Source organism: Urocitellus parryii, chromosome 10 (genome assembly GCF_045843805.1).
Source record: "Urocitellus parryii isolate mUroPar1 chromosome 10, mUroPar1.hap1, whole genome shotgun sequence".
In the NCBI taxonomy this organism is placed as follows: domain Eukaryota; kingdom Metazoa; phylum Chordata; class Mammalia; order Rodentia; family Sciuridae; genus Urocitellus; species Urocitellus parryii.
Genome location: NC_135540.1, coordinates 28,443,983 through 28,467,224, shown reverse-complemented (window position 1 = coordinate 28,467,224; position 23,242 = coordinate 28,443,983). Strand labels below are relative to the sequence as shown.

General features: G+C 36.8%; 1 protein-coding gene across 1 annotated transcript; it reads left to right on the top strand.

The window, feature by feature from the left end:
• The first annotated feature begins 6,837 nt into the window (after nucleotides 1-6,837).
• On the top strand, nucleotides 6,838-14,439 carry Fga (fibrinogen alpha chain). Its single transcript, XM_026384767.2, has 6 exons — nucleotides 6,838-6,939; nucleotides 8,941-9,066; nucleotides 9,483-9,666; nucleotides 10,892-11,037; nucleotides 11,587-12,832; nucleotides 13,546-14,439. Exons 1-6 carry the CDS (start codon nucleotides 6,886-6,888, stop codon nucleotides 14,253-14,255), a joined length of 2,466 nt encoding a protein of 821 aa, XP_026240552.2. The 5' UTR covers nucleotides 6,838-6,885; the 3' UTR covers nucleotides 14,256-14,439.
• The last annotated feature ends 8,803 nt before the right edge of the window (nucleotides 14,440-23,242 follow it).

The window sequence follows — 23,242 nt, the reverse complement described above, 5'->3', positions numbered from 1 at the left end:
ACATTGCTATTGTCCAACTTCACACTTCATTCAGACCTCATTCATTTTTATACTAATGTCCCTTGCCTGTTCCAAGTTTCCATCCAGAATACAATATAATATTTAGGTTGTTATATCTCCTTAGTCACCTTCTGTCTGCAAGGTTTGAGTTTTTCCTGCCTTTGATGGTTTACAGGAGTTGATTCTGCTATATTAGTTAGGAATTTCGTAAAGTGTCCCTCCATGCTTTTTACAATTTTTCTCAATGCTTTTTTTTGTTAAATCCATTTTACTGTCAAATGACCTGTTAAAACTATATCTCAATACAAGGAATCAAATCCACAGAGAATTAAATGGGCCCTGGTAATTGAATTGTTCCATTTTCACATGTAATTACTTATTTGTGGAAATACCAAGTGCCTTCCTGGTGCTGTTTTCACAGATTTCAATACATCCATGTTAAAGCACTACTGATTGAAAGATCTTGTTTGCTAATCTTTAATAGAAGAAACCCAGTGAAACCAGCAGAACAGAGTACTGACTACAGCAGATTTACAGTGGATGATGTTAGAATGGAAACACGTTGTTGATATTAAGACATCCATTGATTATCTGTATAATTAGTCATGTTTGTCAAAAATAGCATTTGTATCCTAATATGTGTTCAATGCCAAAAATTTAAAAAATCTAGAGGTAATGCAATACAGGTAAGATAATTTTATTTTGAAATGAGTTATTTAATTGATAATGCAGTTTAAAAGGGAAAGAAACAGTGAGAAAAACTGAAGGACTCCACTTTCAACTCTCTTCCCCCACCCCAATACACACACACACACACACACACACACACACACACACACACACTCACACACACAGACAATTTAGTGGAATTTTACTGAAAACACTTAAGTAAAAGACCATTAAAATTACATCTTAATTCCAAAAATGCCCCAAAATGTCATTCATTTAGATGGACATTAATCTGGAAAGTACCAGAGAACTTTCCAGAGAAATAAGGTAGATTTCTTTCCTGAATAGGGAGATGAAATGGAAGTGTAATGAAGTCAAGCAAGATTAAACAAACAAACAAACCAGCCCTATTTTTTCCCTTCTCACTTTTGATCGTGTGGTTCGTTTCTATGTGTTTGAGGAAATCCCATTTTCTCTCCACAGCTATAACTTCCAGGGAAAACATCTGCAGGCAAAGTATTAACAAGTTTTGAAAACAAGTGTCCTATTTTTCACTTTTACATAGATCATCATACCAACTCATTTAACAGTAAATGACAAGGTAAAAGCAAACTTTTGCAATGTACTTGGAATGAGCAAATACAACACACCACGTTCTTGTCAATGATTTCCAGTGAATCCTTTTATAGACCAGTCACTGTTGAAAAACCTGAGGCAGAGGCCCTGTAGCAGTATTTACAAATGCCAAAAGTTCATGAAATTTTTAAATTTAGACATTTCAAAATTTCAAAATCACTTTCTTACTTTCCAATAGTTATGTGCTCAATATTGTTTAAACTGAGTATTTCCTGTTAAAGTACCCTTATCTTCTTGTTACTAGGATGATAATAAGTGTATAGATTCAGATAGCTTTTTTGAGGATTGAACACAGGGGCACTTAACCACTGAACCCCATCCCCAGTACATTTTTTATATTTTATTTACAGACAGGGTCTCCCTGAGTTGGTTAGGGCCTTGCTAAGTTGCTGAGTCTGGATTTGGGCTTGTGATTTTCCTACCTCATCCTCCCAGAGCCTCTGGGATCACAGGTGTGTGCTACCACATCCAGCTTTATATAGATTTTTTAAAAGATATGTTTTAGTTGTTGGTGGACCTTTATTTTATTTACTAATTTATATGTGCTGCTGAGAATCAAACCCAGTGCCTTGCATGTGCGAGGCAAGCACTCTACCCTTGAGCTACAATTCCAGGCCCTCATATAGATTTTTGATGGAAGAAACAAGTATTTTTCAGATGCACCTTGTCTTTTGAGACATAATTAAGTCTGACATTTAAAGGAATGTTTTGCATAAAATGTAACCAAAGGAGTGCAGATTCCATACCTGACTCTTCAGCTGTGTGTTCTTAGATCTGTGTTCTAACAGCACTTCTTCAGAATATATTCCACAAAATGTATGGTTGTTTTATGTTAGATTAAGCTGTACTCGTCATTTTGCAAATATTCATCAATTTGACCTACAAAGAAGGTCATTTCATATGGTTTAATCTAATTCTTAGCTGTTTACTTATTTGACTTGCTCCCCAATTATTAGCCACTTAAAAATAAAAGACTAGATTATTTGTCTATCTCAGGCATGAAGAAGTGGACAGTACCATGAAGAATAGCTAAGTAGGACCAATGGAATAACAGGAGAAGGAGGCTGCTTTTTAGGTAAGGTGGTCAGAGAAGACTTCTCCAAGGAGGTGCCGTTTAAGTAGAGGCTTGGATGAAGTAATGCAGTAAGATGTGCAGAAACTTGAGGGCAGCGCAGAGCAGCAAGGATAAAACCCCTGGGGGGCATCCTTGGAAATGCTCAGACAGGAGCCAGAGTGGTGGCATTCTATCAAATAATTTTTTCTTAATTTACTTTCGATAACCGTGTGTTCAATGAACTCACCCAAAGCTCACCATGTTGCTCTCTGGGAACTTCCTTGCTATGTCACATGCATTTCCCAAAAGGGACACTTCCTGCTGCCATAAGAAAATGTCTCAGAAGGTCAAGCCTCACCTCCCTCTTCTTGCCTGTCTTTTGCCAGGGTGGTCATGGAACTTTTCATGGAATTATTGCCTGATATGTCAAGAGCTTTGTAATGTTTTGAACAACCAATAAAAAATAAAATAAAATAAAGAATTATTGCCATCTGGAACCTCAATGGGACTTTAAGGCTCCCTGTGAGCTCTGTAACTGCCTCTAGAAATCCTAGAAATCCGAGAGAGCTGCCTGAATGAGCTTAATCAGGCAAAGAGCCTCCATAGACAGACAGTGACGGAGGACACTGGCTTGCACCAGGGCTTTGACTCATTTCTAGCAAGACTTAGGTGCCTTCTGGAGGCAGAAGGGCCACTTCACAACAATGGAACCCACTCGTGTTTTCTTTCACACACCTGTAATCCCAGCGGTTCGGGTGGCTGAGGAAGGAGAATCGCCAGGTTCAAAGCCAGCCTCAGCAACTGCAAAGTGCTAAGCAACTCAGTGGGACCTTATCTCTAAATAAAATACAAAAGAGAACAAACAAAAAAACGTCGATCCTTAAATGTATGGCCTAGTGGGGGAGATGGAGAATATTCCTACAATGATAAATGCCACCAGTGATACATGGTCTAAGGAAGTATAGAAGAACAGAAATTACTTTCAATTGGATAGACTAAACCAAATACCCTATAAAATGACAACCAAAGTGTTCAGCACTTACTAAGCACACAATGAATGACATTAGCTACTTTTACAACCAAGAGTGGCTTTACCTAGGAAGTAGAATTTGGGGCAAGGTAGAATTGACTACTATATAAATTATAGGGTACCCTGTTAAGTTTGAACATCAGATGATAAATGATACTAAAATTTTTTAGTACAAGTATATCCCAAATATTATGCTAGACGTATTTACACTAAAATGTATTCATTATTTATCTGTAGTTCAAATTTAACTGACCATCCTGGTTTTTTTTAATTATATGCTACATCTGACAAATCTAAGCCTAAGGGGTTTTTCTTTTTTAGCTTTAGTATAATTGAGAAATGTAGTATAATTGACAAATGAAAATTATATATACTAAAGTATATAAGTTATATATAAGATATATATATATATATATATATATATATATATACACACACACTAAGGTATATACTAAGGTGTTGATACACATGCATGTTGTAAAGTGATCATCACTGTCAAGATAATTAACATATGGATCATCTCATATACTTATCCTTTTGATTTAAGTGAGAAGTCTTGGCAAACTTCAAGTGCACAAAACAGTATTGTAAACCATAAGCACTGTGCTGTTCATTAGATCTCCAGAAGTTATTCATCCTACATAACTGAAAATTTGTATGCTTTGACCAATGTCTCTCCATTTCTCCAGCTACCATCCTCTGGAAACTACCATTCAACTCTCTTCTATTTTAGATTCCACACACGAGAGACCATACAGCATTTGGTCTTTTTATATCTGCCTTATTTCACTTAGCATTTTGTCTTCCTGTTTGTCCATGTTGTCAAAAATGGCAGGATTTTCTTCTTTTTACAGACTGAATAATTTTCCATTATACTTATCTACATGTATTTATTTATCTTTTTAATCTACTCATCATCAAGGAACATTTAGGCTTCTTCCATATCTTGACTGTTAGGTATAAAGCTACATTGATCATGGGGATGCACATATGTCTTCTACATACTGATTTCATTTTCTTTACACACATTCTCCAAAACAGGATTGCTGGATCATATAGTAGTTTTCTATATGAAATTTCATATGGAGATGAAGAGTAGGGAAAGCAAATCAGGATGCACAACACAGAGAAAGAAGAAAGAAATGGTATTTTCATCTTCTTTTTTATTTATTAAAGCATTATAATTACACATAGTAGTTGGATTCATTTTGACAAAATTATACATGAAATTTGATTTACTCTATTTAAGTTCCCGTCTCCCCTTCCATTCCCTCCCTCTGCCTCTTCTTCCTTCCTCTACTCTAGTGATCTTCCTTTCACTCATGTATTTGTTTAGTTTTGATTGGTGCTTTCTACATGTACACAAAGGTGAGATTCCCTGTGGTATGTTTCCGTATGCACATAATGTGATTTTGTTAAACCTATTAGCATTTCCTTCCCTTTCTCCCCCCCCCCCAATGCCCTTCCTCTACCTCACTCATTTCTCTTCTGTTTTCATGGAATTCCCTCCCCGACCTTCTCTCCCTTGTTTTGCTCTAGCTTCCACCTATGAGAGAAAACATCCAACCCTTTGTTTTCTGAGACTGGCTTATTTCACTTAGCAAGATGTTCTAGACTATTTCCATCCATTTGCCAGCAAATACATTATTTCCTTCTTCTTTATGGCTGAGTAAAACTCCATTGTGTACGTATACCACAATTTCTGAACCCATTCATCTACTGATGGGCATCTGAGCTGATTCCATAATTTGGCTATTAAATTGTACTGCTATAAACATTGGAGTGGCTGTATGGCCATAGCATGCTGATTTTAAATCTTTTGAATAAATTGAAGGAGTGGGAGAGCTGGGTCATATGGTGATTCCATTTTTAATGTTTTGGGAGTCTCCAAAGTGCTTTCCAGAGTGTTTTGTTGTTGTTGTTGTTGTTTGTTTGTTTTTTACTAATTTTCCATCTTGTCAACATGTATTAGTGTACCTTTTCCCCTCATCCTCACCAACATTTATTATCATTTATATTCTTAATTTCCACTTCTAACTGGAATGAGATAAAATCTTAGTGTAGTTTTGATTTGCATTTCCTGGATTGCTAGAGATGTTGAACATTTTTTTTCCATATATTTGCTGTCCATTTGTGTTTCTTCTTAGAAAAAATGTCTTTTTAGTTCTTCTGCCCATTTATTGATTGGTTTTTTAGTGTTCAGTTTTTTTGAGTTCTTCATGTATTCTGGATATTAATTCTCTGTTAGAGAAGCAGCTGGAAGAGATTTTCTCCCATTCTGTAGGCTCTCTCTTCATTGCTCTTAATCATTTCTTTTGCTGTGCAGAAGCTTTTTACATTGATAGCATCCAACTTACTAATTCTGTCTTATTTCTTGAGCCTTAGGGATCTTATTAAGGAAGTCAATGTTTGCACTAATATGATGAAGTGTTGACCCTGTGTTTTCTTCTTGCAGTTGCAAAGTTTCAGGTCTAATTTCTAAGTCTTTGATCCCACAAAACGTTATTTTCAAATTAATTTTTAAAATTTACATATGACAGCAGAATGCATTACAATTCTTATTACACACAGGGCACATTTTTTCATATCTCTGGTTGTATACAAAGTATATTCATACCAATTCGTGTCTTCAAACCTGTACTTTGGATAATATTGCCCATCACATTCCACCATCATTTCTAACCCATTTCTGGCACTGCAGACTCTCCAATAATCGCAGCCATTTACTGAATACTTAGTATGTAGCAGTCACTGCTTTAAGGAATGTACAAGGATTAACTTATATATTCTCCATAAAGACATAGGTGGTAGGTTATCATTAACTCTGTTTTTAAATGAGGAAACAGAGGCAGACAGAGATAATGCAACCTGTCAAAGAGCACAGAGCTTAGAAATGGTGTAGCTGGGACTGTGAACCTAGGATGTTTGTTTCAAATGGCTGCTGCCTCAACCATTTTGGAGAGAAAAAAAAAATCTGTTTACAACAAGCTTCTAGAAGACCTTCAGGGTCAGCCTATCACCAAAGTTATTGATTTTTTGAAAGTCGGATCACCCAACCCTGATTCTTTTATCAAGTGAAATATCATTTGTTAAATCTCTACTTCACAGCTAGCTCGCCTTGGCCACCCCCGTACTCCCCCAGGTATGGAAGTGTGGATGTGTTCTCCTGTGTCACCCTTTGCATTTTTCAAAGTCACCCTGTTCCTGGAATGTGGGGTCATCCCCCAACTGCTGGCTTGAAAATCAGATGCTGCTGTTTGCAACAGTTTATCGGAAGCAAACAAGTTGAGGAAAATTGAGTAAGAATTTCTGGGATACCAACATTATGGCAGGAGCAAGGGAAGCAAAATGAGCTTGAAGACTGTCTAAACAGGACAAAGGTAATGATTTACCAAGTTGCCTGCAGATTTAAATGGGGTGGCAGCTAGGAGTGGAGGCAATCCTCCTTTCTTTCAACTGGAGTGCTTCTCATGAGCCAACCCCTGGCTCAGAGAAGATGTTTTCCATGAGGATCGTCTGCCTGGTCCTGAGCGTGGTCAGCACAGTATGGGTAGGGTGCCATTTATTCTTTGTTTCTCTCTGGTGTTTATTCTACAAAGAGCTTGGAGGTTCTGCTTCTGCTAATTGTATATTCTGATACACTCTCAGCCTTATGCTCTGTAGGCAACTTGCTAAAAAGGCTTGGCAAGAATGCAGGATAATATGCCTGACTATAAGAGGAAGGTCTTAGAGGAACCCAAGTGTACAGATTCACAAGGGAGATCTTGACATCTGTCATTCAGTCTTAAAACATTGTTGGTTGTGTTTTTCTCAGAATTTTTAAGGACCCAGAATCTTTCACATTTTTGTCCCTTTAAAGTCTTGGAGTACTATCATGCTAGATAACAGAACAAGGATTCGATAAGTTTTTTTTTCCCTCTAATTCTTAATTGCTTATTATTTGTCTGTAATAAGCATAATGTTTAGTTTTATTTAATTTTTTTCTAAAAGGTTGTTTTATTTTTGATTCAAGACAAAATGCTTAAAAAGCAAATGCATTATATTTGGAAACATACAGCAAGACCACAAGAAATAAGTTGATAAGTAAATAGGTTTATTTGGAAATATTGTATTCTTTTAAGATAACTTCTAAATGTTTAACTATGGCAAGAATTTCTAAAATTTATCTCCAGAGATCTATATAAATGAAGAAAAAAATTTATTCAAAAATATTTCTGAAACACTCTGATTTTATAAAAAAAATATGTCAAATATGTTCTGGAAACTCAGTTATCTCCTAGTTCATTATACAAGATGTAAATTATTTCAATTTATTTCTTGCCCCCCCCCAACTCATAAATTTTAGTGTGGGCATAAGCAATAAAGAAGGAAAAAGATGAAGAGGTGGTTTTAACTTAATTTTCTCCCTTATAGAAAAATAATAAGGAATACTTTTTGTAGGAAATAAAACTAAAACCATTTATTAAAGTGATATTTCAGGTAATGCATAGGCTTCAATTATTTTTCCTCTCTCTTATTGGCATAAATCTACAAATTTTGCTTGTTTTTATTGTTGTTTTGCTTTATTCTGAAATATGTTTGAATTTACTCTTTCATTTTTTTAGACAAAAGGATTTTACTTGTTTCTTTCAATCAGTTGTTCTTGGTTCTTTGAATTAGGATTATTGTTATTTGGATATGCTTAAGAAATGAAATTAGGACTGTAAATATTAGCTTAAACTATCCCATACTAAAGAAGTCACAACAAAATTCTTGTAAGTTGGTGGTATAGCATAAAAATAGTGAAAATCTAGAGCCACTTTTATATATTAAGATATAAAGTCTTATTAGTAGAGTTTTTATACCTTAATGACCACTTGGTTCAGAACAGGAAATTTTTAAGTCTGTATTTCTAAGTACAAGATGTTCAAAAAAGTTGTCAGTCAGCAACTATTTTTTGTTTGTTTTCTGTCTACTTTTTTTTTTCCAATTCAAATAAAAAGAAATCACTCCATGAATGAGCAACCCAAAAAGCATTCCTAAGTTTTACTTCACCCTATTTGTGTCCTTGGTGATAGCTCTTCTGAACTATGGACCCATCGCTAAAGGCTGCACTAAATACTTGAAGGGAAGTGATGATAGTGTAGGTTTCTGCCTACTGAAATAGGAATTTTAGGAGAAAGAACTCTGAATTTTTCCATTATCTTTCCATCTACAATCATTACGAAAAAAGGCAAAATTTAACCGATTTCATTGATCCAAATAATTAATTACCTTTATCACAAGCCCTTTAAAACTCCTGACATTAATCAGACATTTATTGTCAAACCCTGTTAAGAAATTTGTACCCCTTATCTTTAAGTCTCATAACCATTTCGTAAAATGGGTATGAGCATTTTCATTGGAAGGTAAGAAACCTAAAGTTTTGTGGAAGCCCTGAAATTGTGACTTAGGATCTCTTAAGAGTGCCATTCATTCCTGGGACTTGTAGGCATGACAGTGTCTCTTCTTCTCCTGGCTAACGTTGTTGTTGTTGTTGCTCTTTTTGTGCATTGTGAACGAATCTTTAAAGACTACAGATACAGGTGAAGGTGAATTCTTAGCAGAAGGAGGAGGGGTTCGTGGCCCAAGAATTGTGGAAAGACAGCAGTCTGCCTGCAAAGAGGGGGACTGGCCCTTCTGTGCTGATGAAGACTGGGTAAGCCGTGGGCCTGGGGAGCAGGAGGGTCCTTCCCTATGGTGCTAGAAAGGGGCCCAGAAAACTTTTCCAGTAGGAAATAACCTAATAATAATCTAGCTCCTTGCCTGTCTAATTAAAAACAACAAAGGTCAAGGCACCTAATCCTAAGAGCACAGTTTAATTATAACCCACTCTGGATCATTACCTGGTTGAACAGATTGGATGTTAGTTGAATGCTTAGGCAAGTTCTAGGAACCTGAGTACTGTGGTCTCAACATTTGATGGAACCCCATTTATAAGTAGGTCAACACTCATTCCAGAGTTTCTCTAATTAGTCCTCTTGATTATTTTTAAGTCAGAAGAGATGGGAACTGCAAATCATTCTGGATCCAAGAGATAGGACCTTAATGTAATTTTCCCCTATTCACTTTCAGAACCAAAAATGCCCTTCTGGCTGCAGGATGAAAGGGTTGATTGATGAAGTCAATCAAGATTTTACGAACAGAATAAATAAGCTCAAAAATTCGCTCTTTGATTATCAAAAAAACAATAAGGATTCTAATACGTTGACCAGGAATATAATGGAGCTTTTGAGAGGGGACTTTGCCAACGCCAATAGTAAGTACTCCATATTATTATTTTGACTTTATAACTAAAGCAACAACACAAATCTTAAATAAATAAGATGTCTGCTTAGAGCTACTGAAATTTTATTCCAAAGTACTTAGCATAAAAATACATGCCTTCTTGATATCCCTGAATTTTAAGGAGAGGCTTGTTTTTGTTTTTAAATCTTTTTTCACACAGCAAAAGAGGTTACTTTAAACTCTTAAAGGTCACAAAGTCAGTCAGAATTTCGGATTGAAGACAAGAATATAAGCATGTTCTTTTTAAGAATGTATACTGAAAATTAGATGGACCAGATGCTTTGAGCAGATTTATTTTTGCGGGGGGAGGGTTACCAAGGATTGAACTCAGAGGCACTCAACCACTGAGCCACATCCTCAGTCCTATTTTTTGTATTTTATTTGGAGACAGGGTCTCACCGGGTTGTTGGGCTCCTCGCTTTTTGCTGAGGCTGGCTTTGAACTCACAATCCTCCTGTCTCAGCCTCCCAAACTGCTGGGATTACAGGCATGCACCACTGCACCCGGCAGATATTTTTGTTTCTATCTTATGGAGGAGGAAACTCACAGGTCAATGAACTTGCTCAAAGACACAAAGCTGGAGGTGAACCCCAGACCCCACTGAGTTCATTATGTAGATTTTTAAATTTTTAAATATAGAATCATTCTCTTTCTCTCTGTTTACCCCCCAAAAGAGTCTAGGAACAATTTAACATCTATAGGTAGGAAGAAAAATTCCTCAGTAAGTAAATCCAATAATGGATTCAAATCTCTTGAGTAAGGATATGATAAAATAATTGGAATGTGATCAAACTATTTTATCTCTTAATTAACCTTTGAATAAGTTTATTATGTATTAAATAAATTCTATTATTATTTATTAAATAAATCTGCTAGTTCTTTATCATCTATTTATAAATTCATTATTTCTTTATTATTTATTAAATAAATTTCTTTGGAATTCCTTCTGTGTTTATTTGAATTACTAACTACTACTAAGACATTGGAACCGACATCCACGAATGACTGCAGAATGCAACAGTGTCTAAAAATCGAATGCCTAATAAGCTTGAAATTCACAGAATAAATATAGGGAGAACAAACTGTGAACAAAACAAAATGTGGGAGTATTTATAATCAAACTTCCTGTAATTTCTTGCTGGCTATTATAAGCAAATCACTCCCAGATACTTCAAAACCCATGTTTTCTATTTCAGACAATGATAATACATATAATCAAGTATCAGAAGATTTGAGAAGCAGAATTGAGATCCTGAAGCGCAAAGTAATAGAGAAAGTACAGCAAATACAACTTCTGCAGAACAATGTCAGGGCCCAGCTGATAGATATGAAACGCCTGGAGGTAAGACTGTAGCTCAGACCCATGTCCTTGTCATTGAACTGTGAAGAAAAGGAAGACAGTTGTCACACCCATTGAGTGTCTACCATATGCAAAGAAAAGTACTATACCCACCATCTACTTAAAAGTAGGAACTATCTCCCCCCACACTACAGATGAAGAAAAGTAAACTTTCAAGAGCACATAGTAAATTTCAAAAGCAAATTTTCAGTCCTGTCTGCCTGATTCCAAAACCCAGGATATCACCAACCTGGGGCCTTAGCCTCAGTTGTACCAAGGGTGTTTTAATTGGTGTTGCCTTTCAGAGGGAATGGCACCTTACTCTCTACCATTCTGAATCTAAGATGAACCCCAAGAGCTCCCAGTGCAGATCCTGGCTAGCCTTCCCATGCCCAACCTGTCTTGCACTGAAGATAGAAAACAAAAAAATATGGATTATAGGTCTGCAAGTCCTAAACATTTAACCAGTTTCCAAACAATAAATGGACTTCCAGGAACTCAAGAGGCATGGTCCCTTATTTAAATCTACCTTTTCCTTTTCTCTTTCTCTAGGTGGACATCGATATTAAGATCCGATCTTGCCAAGGGTCATGTAGTAGGTCTGTATCACGTGAGATAGATCTGAGGGACTATGAAAACCAGCAGAGGCAACTTGAACAGATCATATCCCAAAACTTACTTCCCTCTGCAGATAGGCAATACTTACCACTGATAAAAATGAGTCCAGTCCCAGACTTGGTTCCTGGACATTACAAGAGCCAGCTTCAAAAGGCCCCTCCAGAGTGGAAGGCGTTAACAGAAATGCAACAGATGAGGATGGTGTTAGAGCGACACGGAAGAGAGGGGAGTGCCCGAGGAGACTCTCCATCTTATGGAACAGGGTCAGTGACAGAAAGGCCCAGGAACCCTGGATCTGCTGCTACGGGACCACGGAATCCTGGAAGTTCTAGGCCTGGAAGTGGTGGAAATTGGAACCCTGGGACTGCTGGATCCGATGGTACTGGACACTGGAATCCTGGGAGCTCTGGACCCGGTCATAGTGGAAATTGGAGACCTGGAGGCTCTGGACATGGAAGTTTTAGGCCAGAGAGTGGGGGCTATGAGAACACCAGGCCCGCCAGCCCAGACTGGGGGGAATTTGAAGAGGGGACAGGAAATATAAATCCAGGGACAAAGAAAGAATATAGCACAGGTAAACTGGTCACTTCTAAAGGAGAGAAAGAGCTCCTGATCGGGAACGAGAAGGTCACCTCTGCTGGTACAACCACCTCGCGTCGTTCATGCTCCAAAACCGTCACTAAGACTGTGATCGGTGCCGATGGTCGCAGAGAAGTAACCAAAGAAGTGGTAAATTCTGAAGATCCTGCTGACTGTGGTGATGCCACTGACCTAGACTCGCTGCACAGTTTTAGTTCCAGAGGCAGCCTGGCTGACTTTTCCAGACTGCACCCCGAGGAAGCTTCTTTCTTTGAAACTTCCTCCATTGGGAAAACATTCCCAGGTTTACTCCCACCTTCCTTCAAAGAGTTTGGCAGTAAGATCCAAACTATGGGCTCAGAATCCGACACAGGGGAAACTGGCTCTCTTCATGAAGGTGTACCTGATTTCTCCTCCAGTGGGAAAACTTCAAGTCACAGAAAACTTGTGACCAGTAGCACCACTTACAGTAGAGGAGGCTCCACGGTGGAAACCAAGAACTATAAAATGGCAGATGAGGCTGGAAGTGAAGCCGGCCATGAAGAATTCCGAGAAGCACATACTATCAAGAGAGGCCGTGCCAAGTCTCGCCCTTCCAGAGGTATCCACACTTCTCCTTTGGGGGAGCCTTCCCTGAACCCCTAGACTAATTATTTCTGCAAAGTGCTCCCAAAGTACCTTGCACTTCTTTCTTAATCATCTACTAAGCTTTATCAAAATGAACACCTTTTTTTTTGGTCTGTTTTTCATGCTAGACTGTGAGTTCCATGGGGGAAGGGGCTTGGTCTATTGTGTTCATCTCTGTATTCCCAAATGCCTAGCAGTGCAGAAAGTCATCACTCAATAAATACATGTTAAATGAATGAATGAATACCTTCTGAAACTCGGTTTTGAGCTTATATAACCAAATTGTTTCATCATTCAAAATATGCGCTATAGGAATTGTCACTCAATTGACTAATTGTAATTTTTAGCGTGTGTCTCAGTTGATATTTAGATCAGGTGAAAAACAAGTTGTACTAGTCTTCATTGATACTTGGCTACCTCTGATGGCTATTTGCCATTAGTTGGTTTGTGCAAGTAAAATTCCAAATTCATTTGAGAAAAATTTACATTTTGAAGATATAGATGACCCTCGATTGCGTACAATTATATCCCACTTATGTACATCCTTTTCCCATGGGCAGAAGGAAGGAAAGAAAGAAGGAAGGGAAGAAAGAAAGCAGTATTTGCCTTCTTTAATCTGGTCCATGCCTATCTTTGTAAAAGTTAAATGAGAGTAACTTCTTCCAACCAGCTTAATTTTTTTTTTAGACTGTGATGATGTCCTCCAAACACATCCTTCAGGTGCCCAAAGTGGCATTTTCAATATCAAGCTACCAGGATCCAGTAAGATTTTTTCTGTTTATTGCGATCAAGAGACCAGTTTGGGAGGATGGCTTTTGATCCAGCAAAGAATGGATGGATCACTGAATTTTAACCGGACCTGGCAAGACTACAAGAGAGGTTTCGGCAGCCTGAATGACAAGGGGGAAGGAGAATTCTGGCTAGGCAATGACTACCTCCACTTACTCACACAGAGGGGCTCTATCCTTAGGGTAGAATTGGAGGACTGGGATGGGAAAGGGGCTTATGCGGAGTACCACTTGCGGGTGGGCTCTGAGGAGGAAGGATATGCTCTGCAGGTTTCCTCCTACACGGGCACTGCTGGGGATGCTCTGATTGAGGGTTCTGTGGAAGAAGGGACCGAATACACTTCTCACAATGCCATGCAATTCAGTACCTTCGACAGGGATGCAGACCAGTGGGAAGAGAACTGTGCAGAAGTCTACGGAGGGGGCTGGTGGTACAACAACTGCCAGGCAGCCAACCTCAATGGCATCTTCTACCCTGGGGGCTCCTACGACCCAAGGAACAACAGCCCTTATGAGATTGAGAATGGAGTGGTCTGGGTCCCCTTTAGAGGAGCAGATTATTCCCTGAGGGTTGTCCGCATGAAAATCAGGCCCCTGGTGACCCAGTAGGCCAAAGCAGTGGGAATGGGGACAGAAAGGCTTGGTTTGTTTAGCAAAGTGGAGAGAAAATAAGGAAGATAAAGGAGTCAAGATTCTTTACCACCTATTAAAAATGCCCAGGTGCTATTTCATTGTTCTTTGTACTGTAGCCAAATGTAACTGAGACATATGAGTGCTTTGAAAAATAAAATAATCAAACTTTTTTTACCTTTAAATAACTCTGTGGGCTTTGAAATTTTTAAAGAAATACACTAAGGGACATCCATTACACCAGGAGGAGGGAGTCACATGGGACCTCCTTTCTGCAACCCAGAAGATGTTGAAAACTTCTCTTCCACACCACCCAGTCATTGGCTAGCCCATTGCAGACTTGTTATTTTCAACCACTAGGTTTGAATGGTTTTAAACCAACATTTTGAGTTAAAAATCACTGAATTGAGCAGTGCTTGACCTTTGTAGGGGAATTCACAATTTTCAAATATGTTTTTTAATTTTTTTAATATTTATTTGTTAGTTGTAGTTGGACATAATACCTTTATTTATTTTTATATGGTGCTGAGGATCAAACTCAGGGCCTTGCACATACTAGGCGAGCACTCTACTGCTGAGCCACAGCCCATCCCTCAAAATATGTTCATCTCTTCTTTTAGCAAGCAAGTCCAGAAAAAACATTCTTTCCTAATAGAAATGAAAATGTATTCTTTGAGTCTACCCATAGAGACTATAAGGCAGACTCAAATTCTTTTTCAGAGTCTAACCGATTTCTTTCAAGAACATATGGAAAAACACATTTAAAATATTTACAAATATTTCCAAAAAGGAAATTTACACATGCATAAACAATCTCCCCAGTATTGATTTGATTTCAGTTTTCTACCAAAAATACTAAATCATAACTTTGAAAACACCTCACTAAATATGATCTATGCCATTTTTATAAATTCAACATATTTACATTGGTCAATTTGTTTTCTTTTGTGGATTCTCTTTAATTATATGAATGAGATTATGAATGAAAAGGGCTTTCTTTGAAGATTTTGAATTTATTATAAGAGAATTAAGTAGACTTTCAATTCAATAAACAGTACATTTTAGCAGACTCATTTATGATTGGAAATAGAGTTTGAGTGGGAGAAAAGACACCACACATCTCTTTATTCCATCTGACCTTCTCTTTAACCGATTTCTTTCTCTCTCTTCCCCTGAAATTAGTTATTAATTCATCTTCAATTCCTTTCATTCTTTGGGAAATCTCCTCAACTTGGCTTCCAGATGCTTACTGGTCTCTTGAAACTGCTCTCCTTCAGTTAGCAGTGACTTTGTAACTTTGTTAGGATCCTGCGTTCAAGCCTTTCCCTTCATAGCCTCCTTTCATAGTCACCCCATCCTTGGATCTGTCTCTTCTCTTGGTTTCTGGTATCTAAATCTTTCCCGTCTCACAATTTTCTGTTTGTTTGTTTTTTTTTTTTTTTTAAACTGGCGATTTCTTCCCAGATGACTCCTTAAATGCAAGGGTTTGTCATTACGATAACATTAGTGCTCATCTATTAGGGTGAGGTTTTGCATGTGTGGCTTCAACAAGGAAGAGTCCATTTTCTGTTCACAGGGAAAAAAAAGTCTGCAGAAATATGTTCCCACAGTCCTCAAGAAGTCAAATCTTAACAGAGGGGCTGCAGTTGTGGCTCAGTGATAGAGCACTTGCCTTGCACATGTGAGGCACTGGGTTCAATCCTCAGCACCACATAAAAATTAATAAGTAAAATAAAGATATTGTGTCCATCTACAACTAAAAAAAGTAGTTTAAAAAAATCTTAACAGAGGCTTGCAGATCACTTCCTGGTCTAAACCTTGTGTTCTGTGATAGTTTGGAAGAAGGAGGAAAGATGGAATGGAAAGGGAGTCTCTTCTCATTTAAGGAGCTTTCTTTGATTGTTCCATAGAACACCTCCACTGACATCTTATGGGTCACATCTTAGTCACACAGGTAGATCTAATAGGAGATGCTGACATTTGCTTTTAGCTTGGGTATAAGAGAGTCCTAATTAAAATTAGGATTCTGTTAATAAAGAGGAGAGGGAGAATAGATATTGAAATCCAGTTACTACTTTTAGCCAAACCCTGATTTCTCTCTCTACAATGAGGACCTTTGCTCTTCATTTTGTGTGACTATCACCTAAAGCTTAATCTACATCAGTGGACTTAAGCAGGAAAGTCAGTGAGGTTAGGTTAAATTTGTTTAGCTTTGCACATGAACTCTTACACAAATTAGCCCATTTTCCACTTCTACAATCATTCGCTCTGCACTTCAATTACATTGCATTTTTCATTGGTACTGGAACACCAGGTTTTTTAATGATTTTGTGCTTTCTCACATACTATCTAGAAGATGCCCATTTATCCCTTTAAAAATAGCTCAAATCATGCTTCTGAGAGCCCTTCCCTGATGTCCACCACATAATACAATGAATTGTTCTCTTGTGCCTTGTTTTTGCAAAAATAAAGCAGTCTATTCCTGACTCTCACACACTTATTTTACTGTGGCACTAGATTCTGAATTCCTTTAGGCCAGAGCTCATTTATGTCATGTATTCTGTCCTACATAAGGCTATCTCACTCATCCTAAGATGATACAGATAGATTTTAAATATTTCTTTAAATATTTTTCTTTTTTTCTTTTATATTTACATACCTAATTAATCTGGAATTTGTTTTAATATATTATGAAGAAAATATTCTCTTTTTTTTCTTTTGAAAGATGTCCAAGTATTAGTGGCATAACTTGTTAAATAAAGCATTCTTTGCCCATAGAATTTACATGTCAGTTTATTGTACGAATTTTCTCTGGATCTCTTCATAGATGCCTTTGTTTAGCCTCCTGTTTAGGACCAGTGTGTGTGTGTGTGTGTGTGTGTGTGTGTGTGTGTGTGTGTGTGTTGTGCTAGGGATTGAACATAGGGCCTTGGTAGGCAAGAAGCTCTATCCCTGAGCTATACCCACAGTGCTATTCCTTATTCATGTTTAAAATACAGCTTTTGGATGAAATTGTCTCACTTCTATCCCGTTTTGTTTTTTGTTTGCTTGTTTGTTTTTTAATCTAGAAAAATTGTAACTTTCATTTTTACTTTTGAAATTTTCTTCTAGGGGTTACCTGGAAAAGTCTTTCTTAATTTACAATTAGTTACCTTTTAAGGGGTTTAGAGTAAGTTGCCTCTTCCATAATCAAGTTCTATTTAGGTTTTCTACTTCAAAATAACCCTTGAATGAATGAATGTATGAATGAACAAAATAGATATGAACCAGAACATTTTGCCATGAAAGTACATAATTTTAAATATTTCTTCCTTGGAGGAAAATGCCGAATTAGGGTTTCTGATTTTGAGTTAGGAATATAAAAAACATCCAGTCATATTTCAAGTTATGCACAGGTGAATCGATGTCTTTTAGCCTGAGGCTATCCTTGACGCTCTTCTTCAGTATGCTATAGTATATGAAGGAAAGCTCTTAGTTACTCTTTTCTGAGGTGCAGGAACTATATTTTTATATCTACTACTTAACACAAGGCCTGTCACATAATAATGACCCAATAAATTTTTATAAGTAAAGGAATCTAAAAACTTTTAGTCTTCTACTTCAAACCTTACAAAAATCCCTTCCATATCTAGTGATATACCCAAGTTAATTAAGATGTCATATTTTATTTTTATTCACGAAACTACTTACATTTTAATTCATTTATCATATTTGCATATATAGTTCCAGTTTTCTGAAACTCTTTAGTACCGGAAATTTGGAGAAATAAATTTCTCTAAAATGTTAGAAGAACACTTTTAATTAATAATCACATATTGCTAGTTCCTTTTACAAAGTCGAGATCATTTTATTAATTGATTGTTCAGGTGATAGAATAAATTAGGGAGGTTAAATTCTGTGATGATAAGGGGCACACCTGTGAGTGAAGCACACAATATTGTTTTCATAGGTTCTAACCACCTAAGTTCCACCACTTATTATTCATTTGGAGAGAATGATACTGTAATTCAGAGGTAAACATCAGACTATTGTATATGGCATTTGCTTTAAATTATTTTCCCAGTACTGTTACTGATTTGATTATACTCCGTCATAGGTTCCCCAAGGCAACAAACTATATTTCCCAGTTAGCTAGTGCTAGAGGAGCTGCAGGTGAATCTGGAAAGTAGAGCTATGCAGACACATTCACTCATCTCAAATCAGGTCTACAAAAACCTGAAAGGAAATGATAGGTCACTAATACAAGTACATGCAGAATGCAAAGTCATAAATCTACTATATTTTATATTCAAGAAAAATAATTCAACATTTACTATTTACTAAAAAAGTTTGAGATTAGCAACATTTAGATTTTGATAACTCTGAACATAATGTAAATTCCTTGTAGGTAGTGAGCTTAACATAGAAACCATTTCTGAAATATCTTGTATTTTATTTATTTATCCATTTATTTATTTTTGCATTCATTGATTCATTTATTGTTAGCTTTTAATTGAGACCAAGTACTTTTTAAATGTCATTCATGGAGAAAATACAGATTAATTGAGGTTGAGATCAGGAAGGACCTTAAACATTACAGTATCATAGGGATTTGCATTTGGGGAGGAAACTCAAATTAATACTTGAAAAAGACATTATGTCTTTCATTTTCACATAGCAAAAGCAACAATCAAAAGCGCAGAGGAGAGTAAACCTAAGAGTAAGCCAGGTTTGAGCTGAGAAAAGCTAAGTTATTAAACAGTGGTCTCCCTGTTCATCATCTCATTGCTGAAGGTGAGTATGTGGTGATTGCAAAAGAGTAAAATATTTGCCAGACTCACCTTTGCTCAATCCCCAATAGGTCTATGACCTCAAGGTTGCACGCCTACATAAGCTATTGCAAAATTGCCTTCAAGTATCTCCTTTTGAGAGATAAAGCAAATGCAGTAAACAATTGGTGACTCTGGGTGAAGGATAGAGAGGTACTCATTAAACTTACAATTTTTTTTTCTTTTTAGTCTGAAACCTTTCAAAGTAAAATGTTAGAAGGAGAAATAAATATAATTTAATCAAAAACCCCAAACAAAAAATATGCTACCTTTTGATCACATTTTGGGTGGGAGAAGGAGCTATAAAACAACTTAAAGTCCAACCAAGAGAATCACCTAAGGCTGTGATGCAATGTGGGAGAGATGGTGGGTTTAGCCTTTGGAGACATATTAAACCCAAGTCCAGTCTTAAACATAGGTAGTAGTCTCCTACAAGATTATGGAAACTTCAAGGATAACAATTTGCTCTAAATATACTTCATGGTGGTCATTTGAATGAAAAACAAGATGCTAGGTAAGAGAGATAAAAGGAGTCACAGATAAATGTAGCCTGCATCAGTAATTCCAAAATCCAGCCAGTGATCAGAAACTCTATTGAGAAAACAGACTCTTTCGCTTATTCCACATGCAGACTTTGATGTAATAAACCTAGATTTATACCAGGAAATCCCTGCAGATTCTGATAACCAGGATCCAGGACTTTAAGTGTGTAATAATTAAACAGAAATATTGATTGATCTGGTGATATGTCACATTACTCCAAATTTTTGTCCCAAGTGCAGAATCTGTAATCATCTTAAAATCCAGTCCCTTAGTTACATTGATTAGTTGTTTCCCTTGCTTCCTAAATGCAAAGGAATTAAAAGTTTATGTCGCATAATAATGTGTACGTACATATACATATACAATATATTTTTATAGTTTGTTGCATAATTTCAGCTTTAATTGTATAATAAAATATTATTTTTCTCATGCCACAGTGTAGCATTAACCTATTAACGTTCAACTCATTATTACATTATGTTCATAAAGTCATGGTTTAATAGTCTTTTTCAATGCTATTTTTTTAATTCTGACTAGAGGAAACTATTGTTTTATTATATTCAAAATTTTAATGCCCAAAAGGGCAAAATCAGATAGATAGCATTTCTTACCAAATGATGCTTTAATAGAGCTTGCTTCTTTCTAGATAGACTTATATAGTACATGTATTCCAGGAGTGATGTTTTGCTATTTGTATGTGGGCTAAGAATTGGCCATTGGATTGTCTGATTTAATGGTTTTAAATCTGTGCCTTTACTTTAAGCTCTAGGGATTCACTAGGTCCTCTGTGTGTGTATAAGGGGTTGAGCAAAGGTCTAAAGATTGACCTTCCCAGCCCCCTTCTTCCAGTGGACTCTTGACCCCGAAGTTCCACTCTCAACTATTTTGCCTAATGAGTTTCTATGTGAACCTTTATTGGACTGTGAGTTCTGTATAAAAACGGGAATATCCCAAACTCTGATAATCATTGGGTTTAATCTGTCAACACTTATGAGTTTATGAAAAGTAGTCTGACAGACTAATCATTCTGAAATCAAATCCTAATAAGAGCTTATTATTAGTGTAGGAAAAAAGGTGTATCAAAAAAAAAAAAAAACAACAGATCAATTACTGGCATTAGTTTTTTAAATTGCCCAAGAATCATTATGTAAAATTGTGGATGTGTAACCGACGTAATTCTGCAATCTGCATTTGGGGTAAAATTGGGAGTTCATAACCCACTTCAATCTAATGTATGAAATATGATATGTCAAGAGCTTTGTAATGTTGTGAACAACCAATAAAAATTAAAAAAAGAAAAAAAATTGCCCAAGAGTTTCAGAGAGTTCTCTCTTGGTATTGATAATTAAAGGGAAATTTGAAATGAATAGTAATTTAGCAGATGGTGTTGGGGGGAATAAGCTGTTGACCATGAGAACTGTTTTCCTTAGTAGCTGCATTAACAGTGCACAAGGATACGCACAGTATCTAATAGTCAGAGTTGATAGAAGCGGAAAAACAGCTGGTGGTGGCCAGGGATAAGGGGTGGAGGAAGGGGGAACTTTTCAATGAGTATAAAGTTAGAGTTATGAATAAGTCCTGGAGATCTTTTTACAATGTACTGCCTGTAGATAATAATACAATATTGTACATTGAAAATTTTGATAAGAGTTGATCTCATATCAAATGTTCTTACCACAACTTAACAAAACAAAACAAAGGAACACAAGAAAACTTTTGGAGGTGATGGATTGGATACCTTAGTAATATCTCTACACATATTGAAGCTTATTGAGTAGCATATGTTAAGAATGTGCGAGTTTGGGGGCTGGGGATATGGCTCAAGTGGTAGTTCACTCACCTAGCATGCGTGAGGCACTGGGTTCGATTCTCAGCACCACATAAAAACAAAATAAGGATATTGTGTCCTCCTAAAACTAAAAAATAAATATTTTTTAAAAAGTGTGCAAGTTTGAGTGTTTTGTTTTTGTTTTTGGGGTGGGGGTGCTAGGCATTGAACTTTGTTTGTTTGTATGTCAATTATACCTGAATAAAGCCAGTGAAAACATTTTCAAGGACCTGATCTGTCCTGATATGGTGAGAAACCCACTGTGACAAAAATGTAGGTAGGCAGGAGAGGGTACTGGGACCAAGTAGTAAGCCATTTTCATCTCTAACTAAAAAATTTGATTTTAGGGAATTTTGACATAGAGAGCAAGGAACTAACATTAAGCAGGAAAGTAACTTGGCCAGAGTTTTCTATTTTTAGGATGATATGTGAGATGACAGAGTGATAGAAGGAGCACAAGCTAGAGGTGACAAAACTCATGGCAGGGTAACCAGATAAAAGTTGAAGTCAGATTTGATGACATGACAGCATTCAGAATAGAGAAAGTAATACCCCTTTTTTTAGAAAAATGAAGAGGATGAGTGTTATGGTTTAGATGTGAGGTGTCTACAAAAAACTCAGGTGTGAAACAATGCAAGAGGGTTTCGAGGTGAGATGATTGGGATATGAGAGATTTAACCTAATCAGAGCATTAATCCTCCGGTAGGGATGAACTCGGTGGTAACCGTAGGCAGGTAGGGTGTGGCTGGGGGAGCTTGTTATTGAGGGCGTGCCTTTGGGGGATACATTTTGTTAATGGTGAGTGGAGTCTCTCTCTGTGCTTCCTGGTGCCATGCTCACATCTGCTTTCCTGGGTTACATGCTTCCACCATGAAGTTCTGCCTCACCTGGAACCCCAAAGAATGGAATTGGCCAACTATGGACAAGACCACTGAATCCATGAGACCGAAAAGAAACTGTTCCTCCACTAAAATAGTTCTTGCTAGGTCTTTTAGTCACAGTAGTAAAAAGGTAGATTCATACAATGAGCTTCAGGGCATTAAGGTCCATCAGAATAAATGGCAATGACAAAAAAGGACTGAGGAACCTAGGGTTACCAAGGGCAGTTGAGGTACAATGAGGAGACGTTGAAACAATATACCCACTTCAAAAGGAGAAGTAGAAAGAACAGTTCTACTTCTAGTATAACTATGTAAAGAAGAAAAACCTAGTTGAGAGGAACAGTAGACCTCATTTCCATGAACACTATGCATACTCTTACTTTGCTATTTCCCTTTAAAAAAAATGTTTGATGAAGACTTGCTCCTGATTATCCCCTGGAAGTTCTGATCCTAATAAAGATTAGTGGTTTTCCCATGGTACAGAGTAAAATTTTGACTCATCAGATACTTGAAGCTGAGGATGCTTCTCTCTCTTACAAGTTCAAAGTCTAACTCATTGGCAGTGTGGATATCAAAATAAGGAAACATTGATTTATTGCAACAGACACTGGTTTAATTAATAATTCTGAAAGTTTTCAGTGACAGATATTACATAAATAAATAGGGTTTTAAAAGTGGATATTTAGAAAAAGATTTTAGTTTGCCTCATCATTTTTCTATAAGGATAGATTATCTCTCTTCCTGATTTGAAACTTTTCACAATCAATTCGAACCAACTGACTCTATCCACCAACTATCCTCTTAGTTACTTCATGGTAAGGTGAGTGAAGAATATGAAAGAAAATTTCATGCTACTTTAAATGTCATTTATCCTATACCTTTTCCAAAAAGACACAGAATCATATG

Coding starts and splice junctions, on each gene's coding strand:
- Fga (XM_026384767.2), top strand. CDS start 6,886: ATGTTTTCCATGAGGATCGTCTGCCTGGTCCTGAGCGTGGTCAGCACA. Junction 9,067..9,482: donor TCTGTGCTGATGAAGACTGG/GTAAGCCGTGGG, acceptor ATTCACTTTCAG/AACCAAAAATGCCCTTCTGG. Junction 12,833..13,545: donor CAAGTCTCGCCCTTCCAGAG/GTATCCACACTT, acceptor TTTTTTTTTTAG/ACTGTGATGATGTCCTCCAA.